Source organism: Cucurbita maxima, unplaced genomic scaffold, assembly GCF_002738345.1.
Source record: "Cucurbita maxima cultivar Rimu unplaced genomic scaffold, Cmax_1.0 Cma_Scf00016, whole genome shotgun sequence".
NCBI classification, from domain to species: Eukaryota; Viridiplantae; Streptophyta; class Magnoliopsida; order Cucurbitales; family Cucurbitaceae; genus Cucurbita; species Cucurbita maxima.
This window is the reverse complement of record NW_019272032.1, coordinates 4,168,699-4,183,939: the sequence shown is the minus strand read 5'-3', so window position 1 is coordinate 4,183,939 and position 15,241 is coordinate 4,168,699. Positions and strand designations below refer to the sequence as shown.

Genomic DNA, 15,241 nt, shown 5'->3' with positions numbered 1-15,241 from the left:
ATATTAACAGAGAGAAGAAAAAAAAAGTGTATTTTTAAAAATAATGCAATAAAAAATGCTATATATTTTATAATTAATTTAATTTAATTTAATTTAATTTATGTAACGTCAAATTTTGAGTCGAAAACACCCGTTCATATATTAATAATTAAAAATGACGTGGAAATGTTAAATTCAAACCTAATTCCGTTATTAGAGATGGCTGAAAAAAGTACCAAAAAAAAAAAATATATATATATATATATATATTTAGCAGTAAATTATAACTTAAAATATAATAAGAAAAAAAACAAGAGAGAGAAGAAAAACACGGGAAGCGCACTAAATAGTTGGAATAAGAGGGGCATGTTTTAGATTCCCCAAAAGTAGAGGGGAAATCATGCAAAAAGACAAAGGTTAGCGCCTTTTTTTTTTCTCTTCCTCCAGCTCAACGAAATAACGCGAGACTCGGAAATCCAGCTCTCTCGCGCGCTTGTTCTTCCGTCTCTGAAGCGATGAGTCTCTTCGGTCTGGGCAGGTAGATTGAAATCATTGACGTTTTTTTTTTTTTTTTTTTTTAAATTTCCTCTTCGGATTAATTAATTCCCTTCTCTTTCTCTTCCTTGTCATTCGCGTTCGTTTTTTTCTCTTTCCGGTGATCCGGAATTCAGTTGGTTCCTTGATTTTGATGGTTTGAGTAGGATCGTGGGATTTTCTCTATCAGCTTCATCAGATCTTCTGTCTTGTTTATCCCATTTTGAGTGTGGAATTGGTTCTTCTGATGCGATTTTGAGCTTCTTGAATTTTAGTTAACGTGTGCAGATGCACATGCGTGTTAATTGCCCATGCATGTGCAGATGCGCCCTGTGTGTGAGTTTGTTTTCAATTTTTGTATGCTTGATTTGTATCAGATAACCGTGTCGTTCATGCTTGTCTTTGTCCTGTGAAATTAGGTTCACAGCATACTGTAAGATGTTTGTTTTGTTTTGTTTTCTCGTTTTTTTGGATGGATTATTCTATCAACTTCTTATGGGCGATCAATCGGTGATTCATTCACTTTCGTATCAAATTGCCCCGTGTTCATTTGTGAGTGCGTGAAAAGCAGTTAGTGATTGTCAATTTGCCTCTTTATTTTTTTCTTTCTTTTTGTTCGTATTTTTATTGGGACGATGTGGGTTTTATTTGGGTATAAGTCGCGACAGAATAGTTATTTACGAGTACCTATGCCAATTGTATAGATGGGGAGTTTTGTGGTTACGTAGTTGTGCGTGTTGCAGGAAGTTTTCCTTAGGGGAAGCGTTAGATAATTATTTTAGAATGAAAGGTCAATTACTTTGGAGGAAGAAAGAGTTGTACCAACAAAGATTATCAGATCAACAGTGAGAATATGGCTAGAAAAACAATTCCATGTAATTCAAAACTGTGAATTTCACATCATGATTGTGAGTGTTTTTCCTTGTCAATATAAGTTTGTTTTCCATCTGAAAGAAAGAACTTGCGTGTAGGAATACTTATCTGAGGGTAAGAAGGTTAGAAAAAACCTAGGTACGGTTATGGTGCTTGATTTTACTTCTTATGAAGAGTCCCTGATGACAAGAAGTGTGACATATGGATGGTTGTCCAGCATTAGGGAAACATGACACAGTCAAACCTATGCTTACAATTATTGCTTATCCCGTTTGTCGCTCTCACTATTCTGACAATGTCATGGCATCTTTATTACGCGATTGAGTGAAAGTTAGTTGCTGATGTTGGTGTTTGCCTGTGTTATTTATGCCTTAACCACATATGCTGTCTGTAATACATCCCAAAAAATTGTCTTGCAGCAGAAATCAAAGGACTTTTCGCCCCAAAAAGAGTGCACCATCGGGGAGTAAGGTTTGGCCTCCTTATTACTTATAAAGATGGAACATTAACTTCATCATACTTCATTGGAAGTGTTTTTTGTTATTCCTTTGGCATGTTTGCCCCCTTTTTTTTTTTTTTTTTTTTTTGATTATCAATGAAATGAAGGAATATGTGTTTCTCATAAAAAAAAAAAATGTAAGTGATATTATAACACTCTTCATTTGTTGCTTTTTGTAATGAATGCATCTGCTTTGTTTCAAACGACCTCCCAACTATAAGTGGTGATTTGTGAGGACCTATTTTCTTTATTATATTCCATGAGAAAAACCATCGATGTGGTCTCTTCACCAGAAATTATATCTCAATGTTAGCCGAAACAGTGAAAAGAGTAGGCGCAAATGCTAGATATAACAGGCAACTGAAAGGTGGTTAATCCTGATCTTTTCTATCTTTCTGTGAGGATCATTGATATTGATCTTCCATGTTGGTTGCTCTTTGCCTTTGTATGAGGATAAGTGATATTCGTCTTTGGTTTGAGCTACGGATGGAAGTGGATTATTTAGGATTTTTTTTTTACTTGAGGCATTGCATCAATGAGGGGGAAGAGACCTGAGCCGTGGAAGCAAACTTAGTGCTGAAAGAAATGGAAGTTAACGGTCTCCTTGAATCACATAATAACTCTTTTAATTATTCAGGGTATCATGTCTTTTAACCTTGCTGGAAGGATCTTATTTTAGGGCAAGGTATTGGTCCCAAGGAAGAAGAAAGGAAGAGAGATGCAAAGTGAGTGATGTTCCCACCAGATGAAAAATCTAAGAATATCTCCTTCCTGAACCTTGAGAATGGAGCTCGTTTGAAACTTGACTATTTCAATTCTTTTAGAACTACTTTCCTTTTGTAATTGGTTCACATCGAGGTACATTTGTGTTAACTTTTCTGTGGGAGACGGTAGAATTTGATTGAACATTTTTAGTATGTTTCTCCATTTCAAAAAATAAGAAAAAAGAATTCAGAATCTTTGTGTTGATTATGTCTACTCAGCTTCTTGCAAGGTGTCGTCAAGATGCTACTTAGTTTGGAAGGCAGACCTCAACTGTGATAATGGTCTAATTTCAGACATTTTTGTTGGAAATCTAGATGTTTTCTTTTGGACTTCTATAAAGCTGTCTGAACTGTGGACTAGTATTCAGATTTTATGTATCAATGGGTTCATATACCAAAATTTTAGAAGTATGGTTTTCTATCAAGCAAACCTGGAAGGCATTTTTGCACTCAAGTTTTTGCCTGGAGTTTGTGGTTCCGGCCAACCACCTTTATCAAGAGGCTAAGTAAGTTGTCTTGGAAAATATGCTGAGATAATAAAGCTCTGATTACCAGGGCCATATAATTTTAAATGTCAAGTTAGTTATTTCATTATTCAACACTGTTCTCAAGGCTTATTTGACAGGGAAAAGATCAACCATTAGTTGTGTTTCTCACGATGTAGTTTTATTTTGTCTGATTTTGATCAAGTGGCCACTGCTAAAGTTCTAGATCGGGATATGATATATATTCTTGTTCTAAATGATGCAAATCTTCAAATGTAGGTCAATGAAAATTGTTTGTATTTCTTCCGTTAAGGTACTCTATTAGGATAACTTCTCTTGATGAGTGTTTCATTGATGTTCTATCTTATTGCAGGGGGCTCAACTCAGAAAGCATATTGATGCCACTCTTGGTAGTGGAAACTTGAGGGAAGCAGTTAGACTTCCAACTGGGGAGGATTTGAATGAATGGCTGGCTGTTAACAGTGAGTTGTACATTCTGCCTTCTCTATGTTCTCTCTCCTTCAGTTCTATCTTTCATGTTGATAAGCCCTTTTTTATGAATTGGTTAATGGTTTTACAATTTCTGTGACTATGTATTATCATACCTTCTGCTTATTATGTCTCTCATAAACGCTTGGTTCTTTTCTCCTTGTACTTGATGAATGTTGTTACATTCTTTATCCAGTCAACACAGAACATGTTGTTTTCACCATTTCTATTTAGCCAGGATCCTTCGTAAAATCAATCTCTAAAATGCGGTTGAATTTTTATTTCAGCTGTGGATTTCTTCAACCAGGTGAATTTGCTATATGGAACCCTCACAGAGTTCTGTACTCCTGAGAGTTGTCCTACAATGACTGCTGGACCCAAGTACGGGATACTGGATAAATAGTCGAGTTTCTTCTGATGTTTAACACAAATTAGAAATTTACTCTGTACAAGACAGTCCTTTCAATCATTTCAATTTTTTTTTTTTTTTTTTTTTTTTTTTTTTTTTTTTTTTTTTTTTTTTTTTTTTTTTTTTTTTTTTTTTTTTTTTTTTTTTTTTTTTTTTTTTTTTTTTTTTTTTTTTTTTTTTTTTTTTTTTTTTTTTTTTTTTTTTTTTGACTTGTTTGTGTGACTACAGTTATCTTGAGTAACTTGTCATGCATGCTTTCTGAATATAGGAATTTTTCAATTTATTTGAGTGTTGCTTGCTGTATTATATGGTTGATGGTTCATACAAGGAAAAATAGTGTATTTTGTAGGGTCATTCGCTTGTTTGCTGATTCTACTGCTATATTTATTTGTAATAAATTTAGGTGTAGAACTTTTTAGTGTGGGTTTTGAGTGCTTATACCTGAATGTTGACTATATGGATATCCTTGCATTTGAATGACGTTTCTCTATGTTTTGAAATGTTTCTTTGAACTCCTAAATATGGTTTCAGTTTATACCTAGATCATTTCAAACCCTGTCCATTCCAAGAAATTATGCCTATTTTGACGTATGAACATGGAGCTTGATTATCTAATTTCCTTGAGAATCTTTTTTTCTTATTTTTTCTCCATCCTCTGTTCCTCAGAAAAGTTTTAAATTAATTTTACAGGTATGAGTATAGGTGGGCTGATGGTGTACAAATTAAAAAGCCTATTGAGGTCTCTGCTTCAAAATACGTTGAATATTTAATGGATTGGATTGAATCTCAGCTCGATGACGAATCAATATTCCCTCAAAAGCTTGGTAATCATCAGCCATGTTTGCTAAAATAGTTGAGTTTCTGGGATTATTCTTATTAATTGTTCAATGTCCTTTGTTAGGTACGCCATTTCCTCCAAACTTCAAGGAGGTTGTGAAGACGATATTTAAAAGGTTGTTCCGTGTATACGCCCACATTTATCATTCTCACTTTCAGAAAATTGTGAGCCTCAAGGAGGAGGCACATTTAAATACATGCTTCAAGCATTTCATACTTTTTACCCATGTAAGTCAGCCATTCAATTTAGCTTATTTTTATAATTTATTATTTCTACTGGCAGTTTATATATTTTTTTTATAAAACAAGTGCTTCCATTACGTCCAGAAAGCACATTAATTATATGGCTATGGTCGGTTCTTGAACATGTTAACTCAATGAGTAAGAAATTTAGTGGCATTTAATCTAGAAGTTATTGTTAGGAGGAAGATGGTTTATATTGTTCAATCTTTGACATATTACAATCATGTTTTTTGGTTAGAACACTTGTATCTGGCAAGAATCTTACTCGTTACCGTGCCATTTCTCCAGGAATTTGGTTTAATTGACAAAAGGGAGCTGGCTCCGCTTCAGGAGCTGATTGAATCCATTATTGTTCCATACTGAACAGGTTTGCATAACTGGACAGAAAACCTATTCTAGAGACACAACTAATGAAATAATCAATTACTTTCTGCATTTTACTGTAGCGTTTGTATGGTGGTTTTATTGTGTACATGTGTTCTGTATTTGGATGTTTTAAGTTTGTGGATGCTAGGTTAAATGTATCTTCTCCTTTTTCTCACATGAGGTGTTGGCATTTCAAATTGCATAAATTTCAATACAGGTTACTGTTTGAGCTGGTAAACTTTTATTTATGTATTCTTATGAGCATGGTGTAAACTCTCTTGTTTGCATTGCCATCCAACATTTTTTGCACTTTGGAAGGTTTCATCGGTACGAGTGGCAATATGTTATGCATACTACTTTAGTTCTTTCCGACATGAAAATGTCGTAAATGTCGAAAAAAAATGCAACAAATTGTCAACATGGTCACTCGTAGCTTATTTTGATATCTTTTTATTTTCTCTTCCTTATAAGACCTTGTGATTTTGTTAATATTTTGGTTTTCCTTTCCAGCTTTTTGAGAAATGCCAGCATTTGACAACTATTTTTGTTTCTAATTTTCCTTTTTTTAGAAATATTTCCAAAATTGTGAAGTAAGAACTTTGAATACGACACATTATGGTTATGTTTTTTCAAATATAAATAAAAGCATTTTTTTTTCATTAACTTTAAATTACACAATAAATATTACATAATTCTTTTTTTATATTTAAATGTAAAAGATATTTTCATGAAATTTGTTAGAATTTTATGTAATAGAAGCTAGATATGTTTATCTATTTCATTTTTCACTAAAAAAAAAAAAAAGGAAGAACAAGGAAAAAAATTTCCAGCTATATTCGGTAATTCTTTAAATTAAACAATGGAAAATTGACAATATTCTATGTGGATGATGATGGTATCGTACGTCGTCAAAACAGTAGATGATCCTCGAACCTCGAACTCTGTATAAAACTGTGTTCATTTGCATTTCAAAATAGGAGATTTGCATTTCAAAATAGGAGAGTTTATGCTGAAAAATAAATATGGTTAATTTTTACATAAACGTTTATATCGTGTAACTTTATCAACACCCGACTTTCATATAGACCTATGATTGAAAAATTCTAAAATGTTTCCAACCAAATAGTAACTTTTAAAAGATAAAAGACTAAATAAAAAAAAGCTTTTAAATACTAGGTACTAGAACATAAATTTAGCCCTAATTTTTAACGGACTAAATAAAAAAAAGCTTTTAAATACTAGGTACTAGAACATAAATTTAGCCCTAATTTTTAAGGAAGGAAAAGTAGTCTCATTTGTGTTCTAAACAATTAGGAGCCAAAGACAACGAAACCAGATCTGTATCCAAGTATGAGCTCCTAAGGGATGATTTTATTGGCTAAGGCCTACGAACTCTGAGTAATCCTCACAAGAGGTCCTATGTTCGAATTATCAAGTAAACTTAATAAGAAAAATTCTTGATCTACGTACTAGTAGAGGTGCAAGCTTCGTTGAAGAATTTGTATATTAGATATGGAAATTTCTATAAATAATGAAATATAAAAACGAAGAACATTACGAAACCAAACAGGTCTTTTACCATATGAACAAAAACTTGTCAAATTCTTCAATCATATGAACAAAAACAAGATGGATACTTTTACCACATATTCTTTGAAGGCTGCTTGACAAACTTTGAAATAGGAGGACAAGAAGCTTCAAAGCTTTATCCAGAGGTGAACTACGCTCGCATGGATGATTACCTGAAGAAATTTATGAGCACATCAAGAAGAGGTTGATTATGAACTTATTAGCAATGCAAGCCAAAACAAATACACTTGTTAATTTCTTCCCCTGTGTAGTTCAGTTTGATTCCAGTATTTGTAATCTTTGAAGTTACACTATCAATCAGAGTTTCTTTTTTGTTTTCTTTGATTTCCTTTGCAACAAATATATATATTGATATGTGCATTTTTAATCAAATGTATTTCTATCGAAAAAGATAACAGAACATCATTCATCTCTTCAAAATCTGAATTCACAAAACTATCATTATTCTCGGTTGATTAACTTAGGGGTGGCTTACTAACAAAGCTAAAAGGAAATATTGTTTATACATAGCACTACTAAGTCTCGCCATGCTAATAAGTTGTAAAGAATGAGTTTATAATACATACTTTTACAATGCTCTTGTAGCATTGATATGAAACTCGTTCAATTAAGGACATGTTTGGATTAATTTCAAGTGTTAGCTTTCAATCCAATGCAACAGCTAAAATAACATCTCAAACAACTTTCTCTTGATTGAGCTTGAACAAAAGATAAAAGAGCTACCAAGCAGATGAGCATGTCTTGAATATTTTAAAAAATTATTCTTAATAGTAATCAATATTGCACAATGTAATTTCAACTAAATTGGCACAACGATGACGCCTTTATCATTAACTCATTCTAAACTATTACTTGTTAGGAACAACAAAACTCCACATTAATATGATATTGTCCACTTTGAGCATAAACTCTTATGGTTTTACTTTTAGTGTCCTTTTCTTATATATTCATGATCTTCCTCTTTATTAGTCAATGTAGTATCACGAATCTTCACTATGACTACACCTTTGAGGCTTGCAACTTTTTTGTTCGACACTTGAGGAAGATACTAAGTTAAGATAAGAGCATGACTCTAATACCATGTTAGGAACAACAAACCTCTCTATTAATATGGTATTGTCCACTTTGAGTATAAGCTCTCATGTCTCCCAATTGGTTGGATCGTAGGTTCAATGATTTACTTTATGGGTGAGGTCTTTGGTTCAAGTCTAGGATGTTTTGTTTTTGGTTTCTTCAAAAGTCTTATACCAATAGAGATAGTATTCCTTACTTTATGTACCCATCATCTTCTCCTTAATTAGTTTGGGACTCCAACCATCCTCAACATAAGATAAATAGAATCTAATACATGAGAAAAAGACATGAGGCACAAAGACATGAGGCACAAATATATCGAATGAGCTATATGCAAGTTCTTACTCCCTCCCAAATACTATTATATGCTTGCGTATGTCATTAAAGTACGTACTTTATATCACAAGCAACCTTACCTTGAACAAGGAAGCACTTTGGCCTTAAGCATTTCACCGTTCGTGCTATGGTCAAAGCCACCTTTTGGATTTCAAATCAAAGTTTATCATGTTCCTTTCAACATTAAACACGTTTGTGTCTTCTTCTCCAGCCTCCACTTTGCATATCTGGATGGGTGAACCGCTGGTCGTCTTACAAGTATCGTTTCCATTTGCCGCACTATCTCTCATTTCATGTTTCTTAAATTTTTCAATTTGATCTGACAGAGCCGCGTCAAAGTTTAGTAACTGCATTCCCGTGTTTTCAAGACTTCCAAGATTACTGTTAATGGCAAGTGCAAGACTCTTTTGTGCTTTCTCTAAGATATCTTGCAAGTATTTTCCTTGAGCCTCTATTCTCATTTGTAACTTATTTTGTACCTGTCTTTACAATAACCAACAAAATGACAATTGATCACAAACTTGAGATCGAATCTGTTATAATTAGAAGAATTAAGCAAGATATACCTCGAGTTGTTCTAGTATTGTTTTCTGCACTTCAACCTGTGATTTTAGTGCCTCAGCAATTTGTACCCCTCTGTTTAAGTTAGACCATTATATAAAATGAAGGTACATTGACAATTTATATATAAAATGGAATACTATGATGCAATAGATAATCACACATTCAAGAATGTTTGCCTCCTTTTGTTATTTTTATTTTCATACCTACCTTGTAGGAGAACTTCGATTCTGAGAAAACTGTACTTAACAAGAAGCTTAGTTTTTCTCACTGATTTAATTTCAGTATCCATGATGAGAGAATAAAAAAAAAAAGAATCAATATAATGCTAACTTATATGTTTGCAAAAATACTATTGAAGCCATTGAAATGTCAGTAAAATTCGAACATGTAGAAGAACATTGATGAGATACAAAAAGACAGACCTGTCATCTTCCTCAACTGTAAAATTGCTGATTGTCCCTGAAAATGTTATTGCTAAAATTTATGAATGAGCTTTCTAGAGTTAAACACTACGATGCAAACAAGAGAATATACGAATTAAAACCAGATGGCGTCTAGTAAAATGTCATTGCTCAGAAGAATAACAAACTATTTGATAAGTAAAATCAGATCCAGAAAGATTATCAAAACATATGTACTCTGGGAATTCACAGATTGACTTACCGCTGTTTTCATTCCTTTGCTCAGCCACATTTTGCTTTCGTGTTTGCAGTCCAAGTCTATACTTCTAAAGATTAAAAAGTTCTGTCATTTCATTCCCATCCAAGCCATAATAAGACAAGTGAGATATCATGAAGCGATGGTTTCAATACTTACCTGCAAATGGCTCTTCAAGTGGTACAAAGTCAAGCCCTTTAAACCCATCAATCTTAACACAGACTTGGGAGTTGCTTCTGAAAAAGACCATGCCCTCTAACAGCTTAAATCAATATAGTTCGTTGCAGGAAAAAAAAAAAAAAAAACAACCCAGATATATAGGCTAGTTTTCAGTATACTATAAGTTCGAAGTACCAACATAATTTTTTTTTTTTCTTAATTCGACTGCTAAAATTATTCATCTACTTCTCATGTTCTCATGTCTGTGAATGGATGGGATTGTCTAGAAAATCACTTAGGCGATCAGTCAGTCTTTCTCTTCAAACTTCATTCCCTTCAGATTGGCGATTTGGAGAAGGGACAAAAAGGAAAAGGAACTACCGACAGTTGACCACAATACTGCCTTTGGCAGCATCTAAAAAGAATGCTCTAACAACTGATGACAGATCTCCATCAAGAAGCAAATTACTAAATGAATTTAAATTATGTTCTGTTACCCACAAACATCATTGAATCACCACTTCATTTCCCAAAACAATAATTAGACGAATTCGTTTGATGGTAAGCTGCAATTTACATATAGCTAATGAGATTGGAAGAATTCGCCTAGAAAGCCATTAATATCTCTCAGTTTCAGCAATATAAGAACACAGAACAAGGTCAACAAGTATTCCATATAAAATACGACTGTTAATGTTCAAGATCATCATTCAAAAAAGAGCAAGAAAATTCCAAACCATCAATGTCGCAAATTTAAAAAGGATTACAAGGAAACTGCAAGAATGATGAACGCGAACTTACTTCCAGGGCCACCGAGCTTGGTGACCGCGTCCACAAAACGGTCGTGAAGATCAGCCGTCCATCTCAGCCTTGGCTTAGTGTCTCTCGTCATCAGCACGCCATTCTCATACGGGTAATTCCGTTCCATTTTCCAGCAGATCGAAAATTCAACTCATCAACCTCACCATTTTCCTTCTTTCTCTACTTTCCTTCCCTTCTCTACCCCAAATTTCAGTCTGTCTCTACTCAGCTCTAATTAATAATCCTCGTTCTTCTTCCTAAAACAGATACTTTCAATCCAATCACACTTCAAATTCAAGGATGTTAACTGAATGGATAAGCCAGAGCTGACTAATTTAACACAGAAAACAACTCGACTTCAATCGGCAACAAATCAAGTGAAGGAAATCAATCACCGTTAGGCTCTGATCACTGATGACTCCTCGATCTTCTTCCAGCACAGAAATGTCCAATCCAATCACACTTTAAACATCAACGACCTCAAGGCATAGACTACTGAGTACACTCCTCGATCCTCTTCGCCCAAACACAAAATACTTGCATTAATCCAACCAATCACGCTTCAAATTCAGAGATGATCATCGAATAAAACAGTCGTAGAAGAGAAACTCAACACAAAAACAAACTCGGTTTACATTCGGAAACAAAGACAGTGAAGGGAATAATCAATGGTGGGGTAGAGGGAAGCAAATGGAGCGAACCACGGCGACGAATATGAAGGCAACACTGAATCCATAATAGAAAAAGAAAATATACGAGGCGCCAAGTCTCCTTTCTTACCGTCTCCTCCACGAATAGAAACCGTTCGATCAATGATATCTTTGCGGGGCAGTTAGGAAAAGGCAGGCTCACCGTGAGAACAATGTAGACGATAGTTTTAATGTGCCACATGGATGCCAGCGTGGATTATTCGTCCGGCGTCCACGGGTAAAGGAATATTAACAGAGTCACGTGGCGCGTGTATACTGGAATACGACGTAGTTTTATGGTCTATTTTTTATGTTTCAAATATATGTTATAATTGAATTTTTTAGTTTTTTTTTCTTTAATTTTTTATATTTTTAAAAAAATTAGTTTTTATTTGTAAATTTAATGTTTATTTTGTAATTGAATTTATTTAAATTTAACATTTACTATGAAAATAATTCATTTTCTTTATAATGCTCGGAATTGATAATGTTTATCATATTTAAAATATTTTTTTTAGTACTTTATTTTTATTTAAAAAAAAATTATATTTTCAAAAAGTTTCAATTTTGTATTTAAAAGTATCCTTATAATCTTAGTTTTATATTTGATTTTTTTTTAATTTTTCAAATTGGTTAAGAAAAATAATGAAAAAAAAATTAAAACTCAATATTAATAACGAAATACTTAAAATTTTAAAAATTAATTTTATAAGTTGGGTTTAAGTGTAAATCGACCCGTTTTTATTGGGCCTGGGCCATAGGCCCGAATTGGTGAAAATGTAAAGGCGCCAATACCAACCTTCGCCTAGCGTAGGTTTCTCTCTCTCTTTAACAATTCCCTTTGGTCATACGACGGCGACGACGATGCTCAGGTGGTGTTCGAAGCTTCGATCTGCGGCGGCGAAACCATCTCAAATTGTACATAGCGTTTCTTCCACCCGCAGGATATTTCACTCTGTTCCATCACTTTACCAGCCTCTCCATTTCTCTCCGAATAATTTGAGTTCCAGGTCCCTTCTCAATGCATCTTTACAGACTCATTCTTCGCTTGCGGCTTACCAGTGCATTCGATCTTCGCTCTCACCTCTCTATGTAAGTTTAGTTTAGTTTCGTTTTCTTTGGTTATTTTGTTTAGTTCGTTGAGATGCTTGTAGTTATATATTGGATTTCCGGGAAATGTTTGGGAGGTAGGGGAATCGCTTGATTTTGAGCTGATGAAAGGAATTGTTTGGGAAAAATTGACTTACTGGAGTCTCTATTCCCATATTTCTTTGTTTGCACCATTTGATATTAAACGATGTTCGGTTACATAATTAAGGCTGTTCAAGTGCGACATGTTTCGTCAAGAGAGCGAAAGAAGAGGAGAAAGCCGATGACGCCAGTTACTTCCAAATTGAAGAAAACGAAGATAAAATTTTACTCGTGAGTTTTCAAAATTATGGTTTTTATTAATGAATTTTGGTTCTTTATCATTATTGTCTTGCAAGTTTGTGAGTAAATGACACTTTAAGATTTTCGATTAGGTCTTACAAGTCTAGGTTTTGGGTGAGGAAGGATGGGAGCATTAAACGTCGAAAGGAAGGGAAAAGGCACAATGCTCATTTGAAGGTTTGTCATTCTGTTTATCAAATATGCTCCTTGGTTTAGTATTGTTTGGCGTAGATATGTAAGTATTTGGAGGGCAGAGATTAGCTATACCATGTAAATTGGCCATTCTCTGAAAATTTCGTTTCAAGTTAGATCATGTCTATCACTACATTGCCTCTGGCCTCTGGGTTTAGGCAGATATATATAATGCTTGTTTATATGTTTTACGCGTCTTTATAATAATTTACGTTTCAACCACTTCTTTTGTTTAGAATTGTAACCCTTAAGCAGAATGATTGAGCCTTTGATCTTAACATTACTTATAGATTTATGATTTCGTTTTTAGAAAAGAACTGAATTTTGGTCGTTTTTTTTTTGTTCTATGTAGTTTAGACTATCTTATATATGCTAATGCTAATTTTAGAAAAGAACTGAATTTTGGTCGTTTTTTTTTTGTTCTATGTAGTTTAGACTATCTTATATATGCTAATGCTAATTTTAGTTCTCAGATCTTCATGCTTAAATTGTAGCACGTGTTTAATTTGTATTTTTAATAGCTTTTGGAGATAGTTTTGAGGAGTTTCTACCCCCTGGGGGGAATGATGTCAACGATTTCTGCTCTTCATTTTCATTTCAGAACTCCCATGTCTTTTATGAAGCTTAATACTCATGCTAGGGCATCTTTCTTGCTCAAAAAGATAAAGTAAATGCTTTTGTGAACTATTTGTTTGCATTTTAATCCTAAAGTTATCGTCGAGCATTGTATGTTCATCAATAAGGTCTTATCCTTAAAGTTATCATTATGATTGAGCATCTTGTGTCCATCAATAAGCCCTTATCCCTAAAACTTATTATTGCTATAATAATTCGAGACACTATGGGAGAATGTGGCTAACTCAACCTTCCATCAAGTTGTCTTTAGCATCATTTTATGGGAAAGTTGGGCTCCTTTAAGACCTCCTTGAATCTTGGAGTCTAGAAGTCATGGGGATATTAGGATCAAGAAGCAAGAGAATTGTGGATTAGGTTTCTGGATGGGCTTGTAAATATGGCCTCTTTGAGTGACCTTAAAGATGAACGAGCCTATCTAAAAGCGTAGTTTGCGCAGGTAATTAGGAAAGAGGCGATAAGTTGGAGGCAAAAGCTTAAGTTAGATGGGTGGGGGAAGGAGATTGTGATTCTGAAGACTTTAATAAAATCACTAGCGGAGGGAGTAAGAACACTATATGCCCTTTGGAGAATGACAATGGTGAGAGGCTTCGAGGGGAAAAGGAGATTGAGAAGAAGATAGTCCTTTTTTTGCTTCTCTCTATGTAGTTCTTAACTATGTATGTGTGAGAACCCACGTCGGTTGGAGAGGAAAACAAAACATTCTTTATAAGGGTGTGAAGACTTCTCTCTAGCAGACGTGTTTTAAAATCTTTGAGGTGAAACCCAAAAGGGAAAACCAAAAGAATAATATCTGCTAGCAGTGGACTTGGGTCGCAATGGTATGTATGAGACTATTTTCTCATCTATACACTAGAGTTGCATACACTAGCTTTTTAGCTATGTACCGACTCCTTTATTCCATTCCATTTTATTTTTTATCGCTCTTTTAATATACTTCATTGAGCCAATTCATAATGCAAAACTCAGCTTCCTGAAATTAACCATGTTGTTTGTATTTTCAATGCAGTCCAAGAAAGCAAAGCGTAGACTGAGACAGCCAGCCACTGTCCCATTGGCTTATGCCAAGGTAATGAAGAAGCTCAACTTTTGTGGTTAAATTATTGGTACAAGCCTCCTCTCGTGCTAGTTTCAAGATCGCCATCGAGATATCAGTCCTTGCTCATCTTTTGGATTTTATATCAAGTGCCTTGGAACAAACTAAGAAAACAATTATTTCTTCTTTATTTGAAGTTTTGATGATAGAGATGATTGTGATTAAAAACGAGTTGATCTTTCAATTGTCTCCTTGTACCCTGAGTTAACCCCCAACAGTGTCCAATAATATTTATCTTTCGCATGGGATACGGTCATACATGTGGCTTGCAATTAGCGATGTCCACGACACGAGACCTCATCTCTACCTTCCATTTAATTTTCTATCCCTTTGAAATTTCCCTATAAATTTGTCGAGGATCAAAAGGGGAGATTCTAGGTTGGATATTTGTGGAGATCGAGTTTGTTATATGATCGAGTTTCCAATAAATTTTGTTTACCTTTCGCATGTGATATTGTTTAGTCTTTAAGATTTTGATTGAATTAAATGAATTTGGCATCGAACATTTGATCGCGGTTAAAGTATGTAAATAAATTTATAG

At 34.1% G+C, this 15,241-nt stretch overlaps 3 protein-coding genes across 5 annotated transcripts; 2 read left to right on the top strand and 1 right to left on the bottom strand.

The window, feature by feature from the left end:
- The first annotated feature begins 381 nt into the window (after positions 1-381).
- On the top strand, positions 382-5,716 carry LOC111491410 (MOB kinase activator-like 1A). 2 transcript variants are annotated; one of them, XM_023140327.1, is made up of 7 exons: positions 382-517; positions 1,809-1,857; positions 3,508-3,616; positions 3,911-4,004; positions 4,723-4,856; positions 4,934-5,097; positions 5,401-5,716. In XM_023140327.1, the coding sequence occupies exons 1-7, from the start codon at positions 495-497 to the stop codon at positions 5,473-5,475; spliced, it is 648 nt and encodes a 215-aa protein (XP_022996095.1). In that variant the 5' UTR covers positions 382-494; the 3' UTR covers positions 5,476-5,716. The 2 variants fall into 2 exon arrangements, with proteins under 2 accessions (XP_022996095.1, XP_022996094.1); XM_023140326.1 differs by having other exon boundaries at positions 383-517; positions 1,806-1,857.
- A 1,248-nt stretch (positions 5,717-6,964) lies between these two features.
- Positions 6,965-11,379, bottom strand: LOC111491431 (myb family transcription factor PHL11-like). Of its 2 annotated transcripts, XM_023140345.1 has the most exons (8): positions 11,055-11,379; positions 10,660-10,916; positions 9,859-9,935; positions 9,706-9,769; positions 9,465-9,501; positions 9,045-9,114; positions 8,559-8,957; positions 6,965-7,220 (listed from the first exon to the last, which is right to left on the bottom strand). In XM_023140345.1, the coding sequence occupies exons 2-7, from the start codon at positions 10,784-10,786 to the stop codon at positions 8,610-8,612; spliced, it is 723 nt and encodes a 240-aa protein (XP_022996113.1). In that variant the 5' UTR covers positions 10,787-10,916; positions 11,055-11,379; the 3' UTR covers positions 6,965-7,220; positions 8,559-8,609. The 2 variants fall into 2 exon arrangements, with proteins under 2 accessions (XP_022996113.1, XP_022996111.1); XM_023140343.1 differs by having other exon boundaries at positions 10,660-11,379.
- A 759-nt stretch (positions 11,380-12,138) lies between these two features.
- On the top strand, positions 12,139-15,018 carry LOC111491530. The gene is made up of 4 exons (XM_023140480.1): positions 12,139-12,440; positions 12,667-12,770; positions 12,872-12,956; positions 14,614-15,018. Exons 1-4 carry the CDS (start codon positions 12,213-12,215, stop codon positions 14,701-14,703), a joined length of 507 nt encoding a protein of 168 aa, XP_022996248.1. The 5' UTR covers positions 12,139-12,212; the 3' UTR covers positions 14,704-15,018.
- The last annotated feature ends 223 nt before the right edge of the window (positions 15,019-15,241 follow it).

Bases quoted from the DNA above. Each gene is read 5' to 3' on its own strand.
- LOC111491410 (XM_023140326.1), top strand. From the start codon at position 495: ATGAGTCTCTTCGGTCTGGGCAG. The intron at 4,005-4,722 runs GTACGGGATACT...TTAATTTTACAG, and splicing joins ACAATGACTGCTGGACCCAA to GTATGAGTATAGGTGGGCTG. The intron at 4,857-4,933 runs GTAATCATCAGC...GTCCTTTGTTAG, and splicing joins AATATTCCCTCAAAAGCTTG to GTACGCCATTTCCTCCAAAC.
- LOC111491431 (XM_023140343.1), bottom strand. From the start codon at position 10,786: ATGGAACGGAATTACCCGTATGAGAATGGCGTGCTGATGACGAGAGAC. The intron at 9,936-10,659 runs GTAAGTTCGCGT...GGTCTTTTTCAG, and splicing joins CAAGCTCGGTGGCCCTGGAA to AAGCAACTCCCAAGTCTGTG. The intron at 9,115-9,464 runs GTCTGTCTTTTT...TAACTTAAACAG, and splicing joins ACAGTTGAGGAAGATGACAG to AGGGGTACAAATTGCTGAGG.
- LOC111491530 (XM_023140480.1), top strand. From the start codon at position 12,213: ATGCTCAGGTGGTGTTCGAAGCTTCGATCTGCGGCGGCGAAACCATCT. The intron at 12,441-12,666 runs GTAAGTTTAGTT...TACATAATTAAG, and splicing joins CTTCGCTCTCACCTCTCTAT to GCTGTTCAAGTGCGACATGT. The intron at 12,957-14,613 runs GTTTGTCATTCT...TTTTCAATGCAG, and splicing joins GGCACAATGCTCATTTGAAG to TCCAAGAAAGCAAAGCGTAG.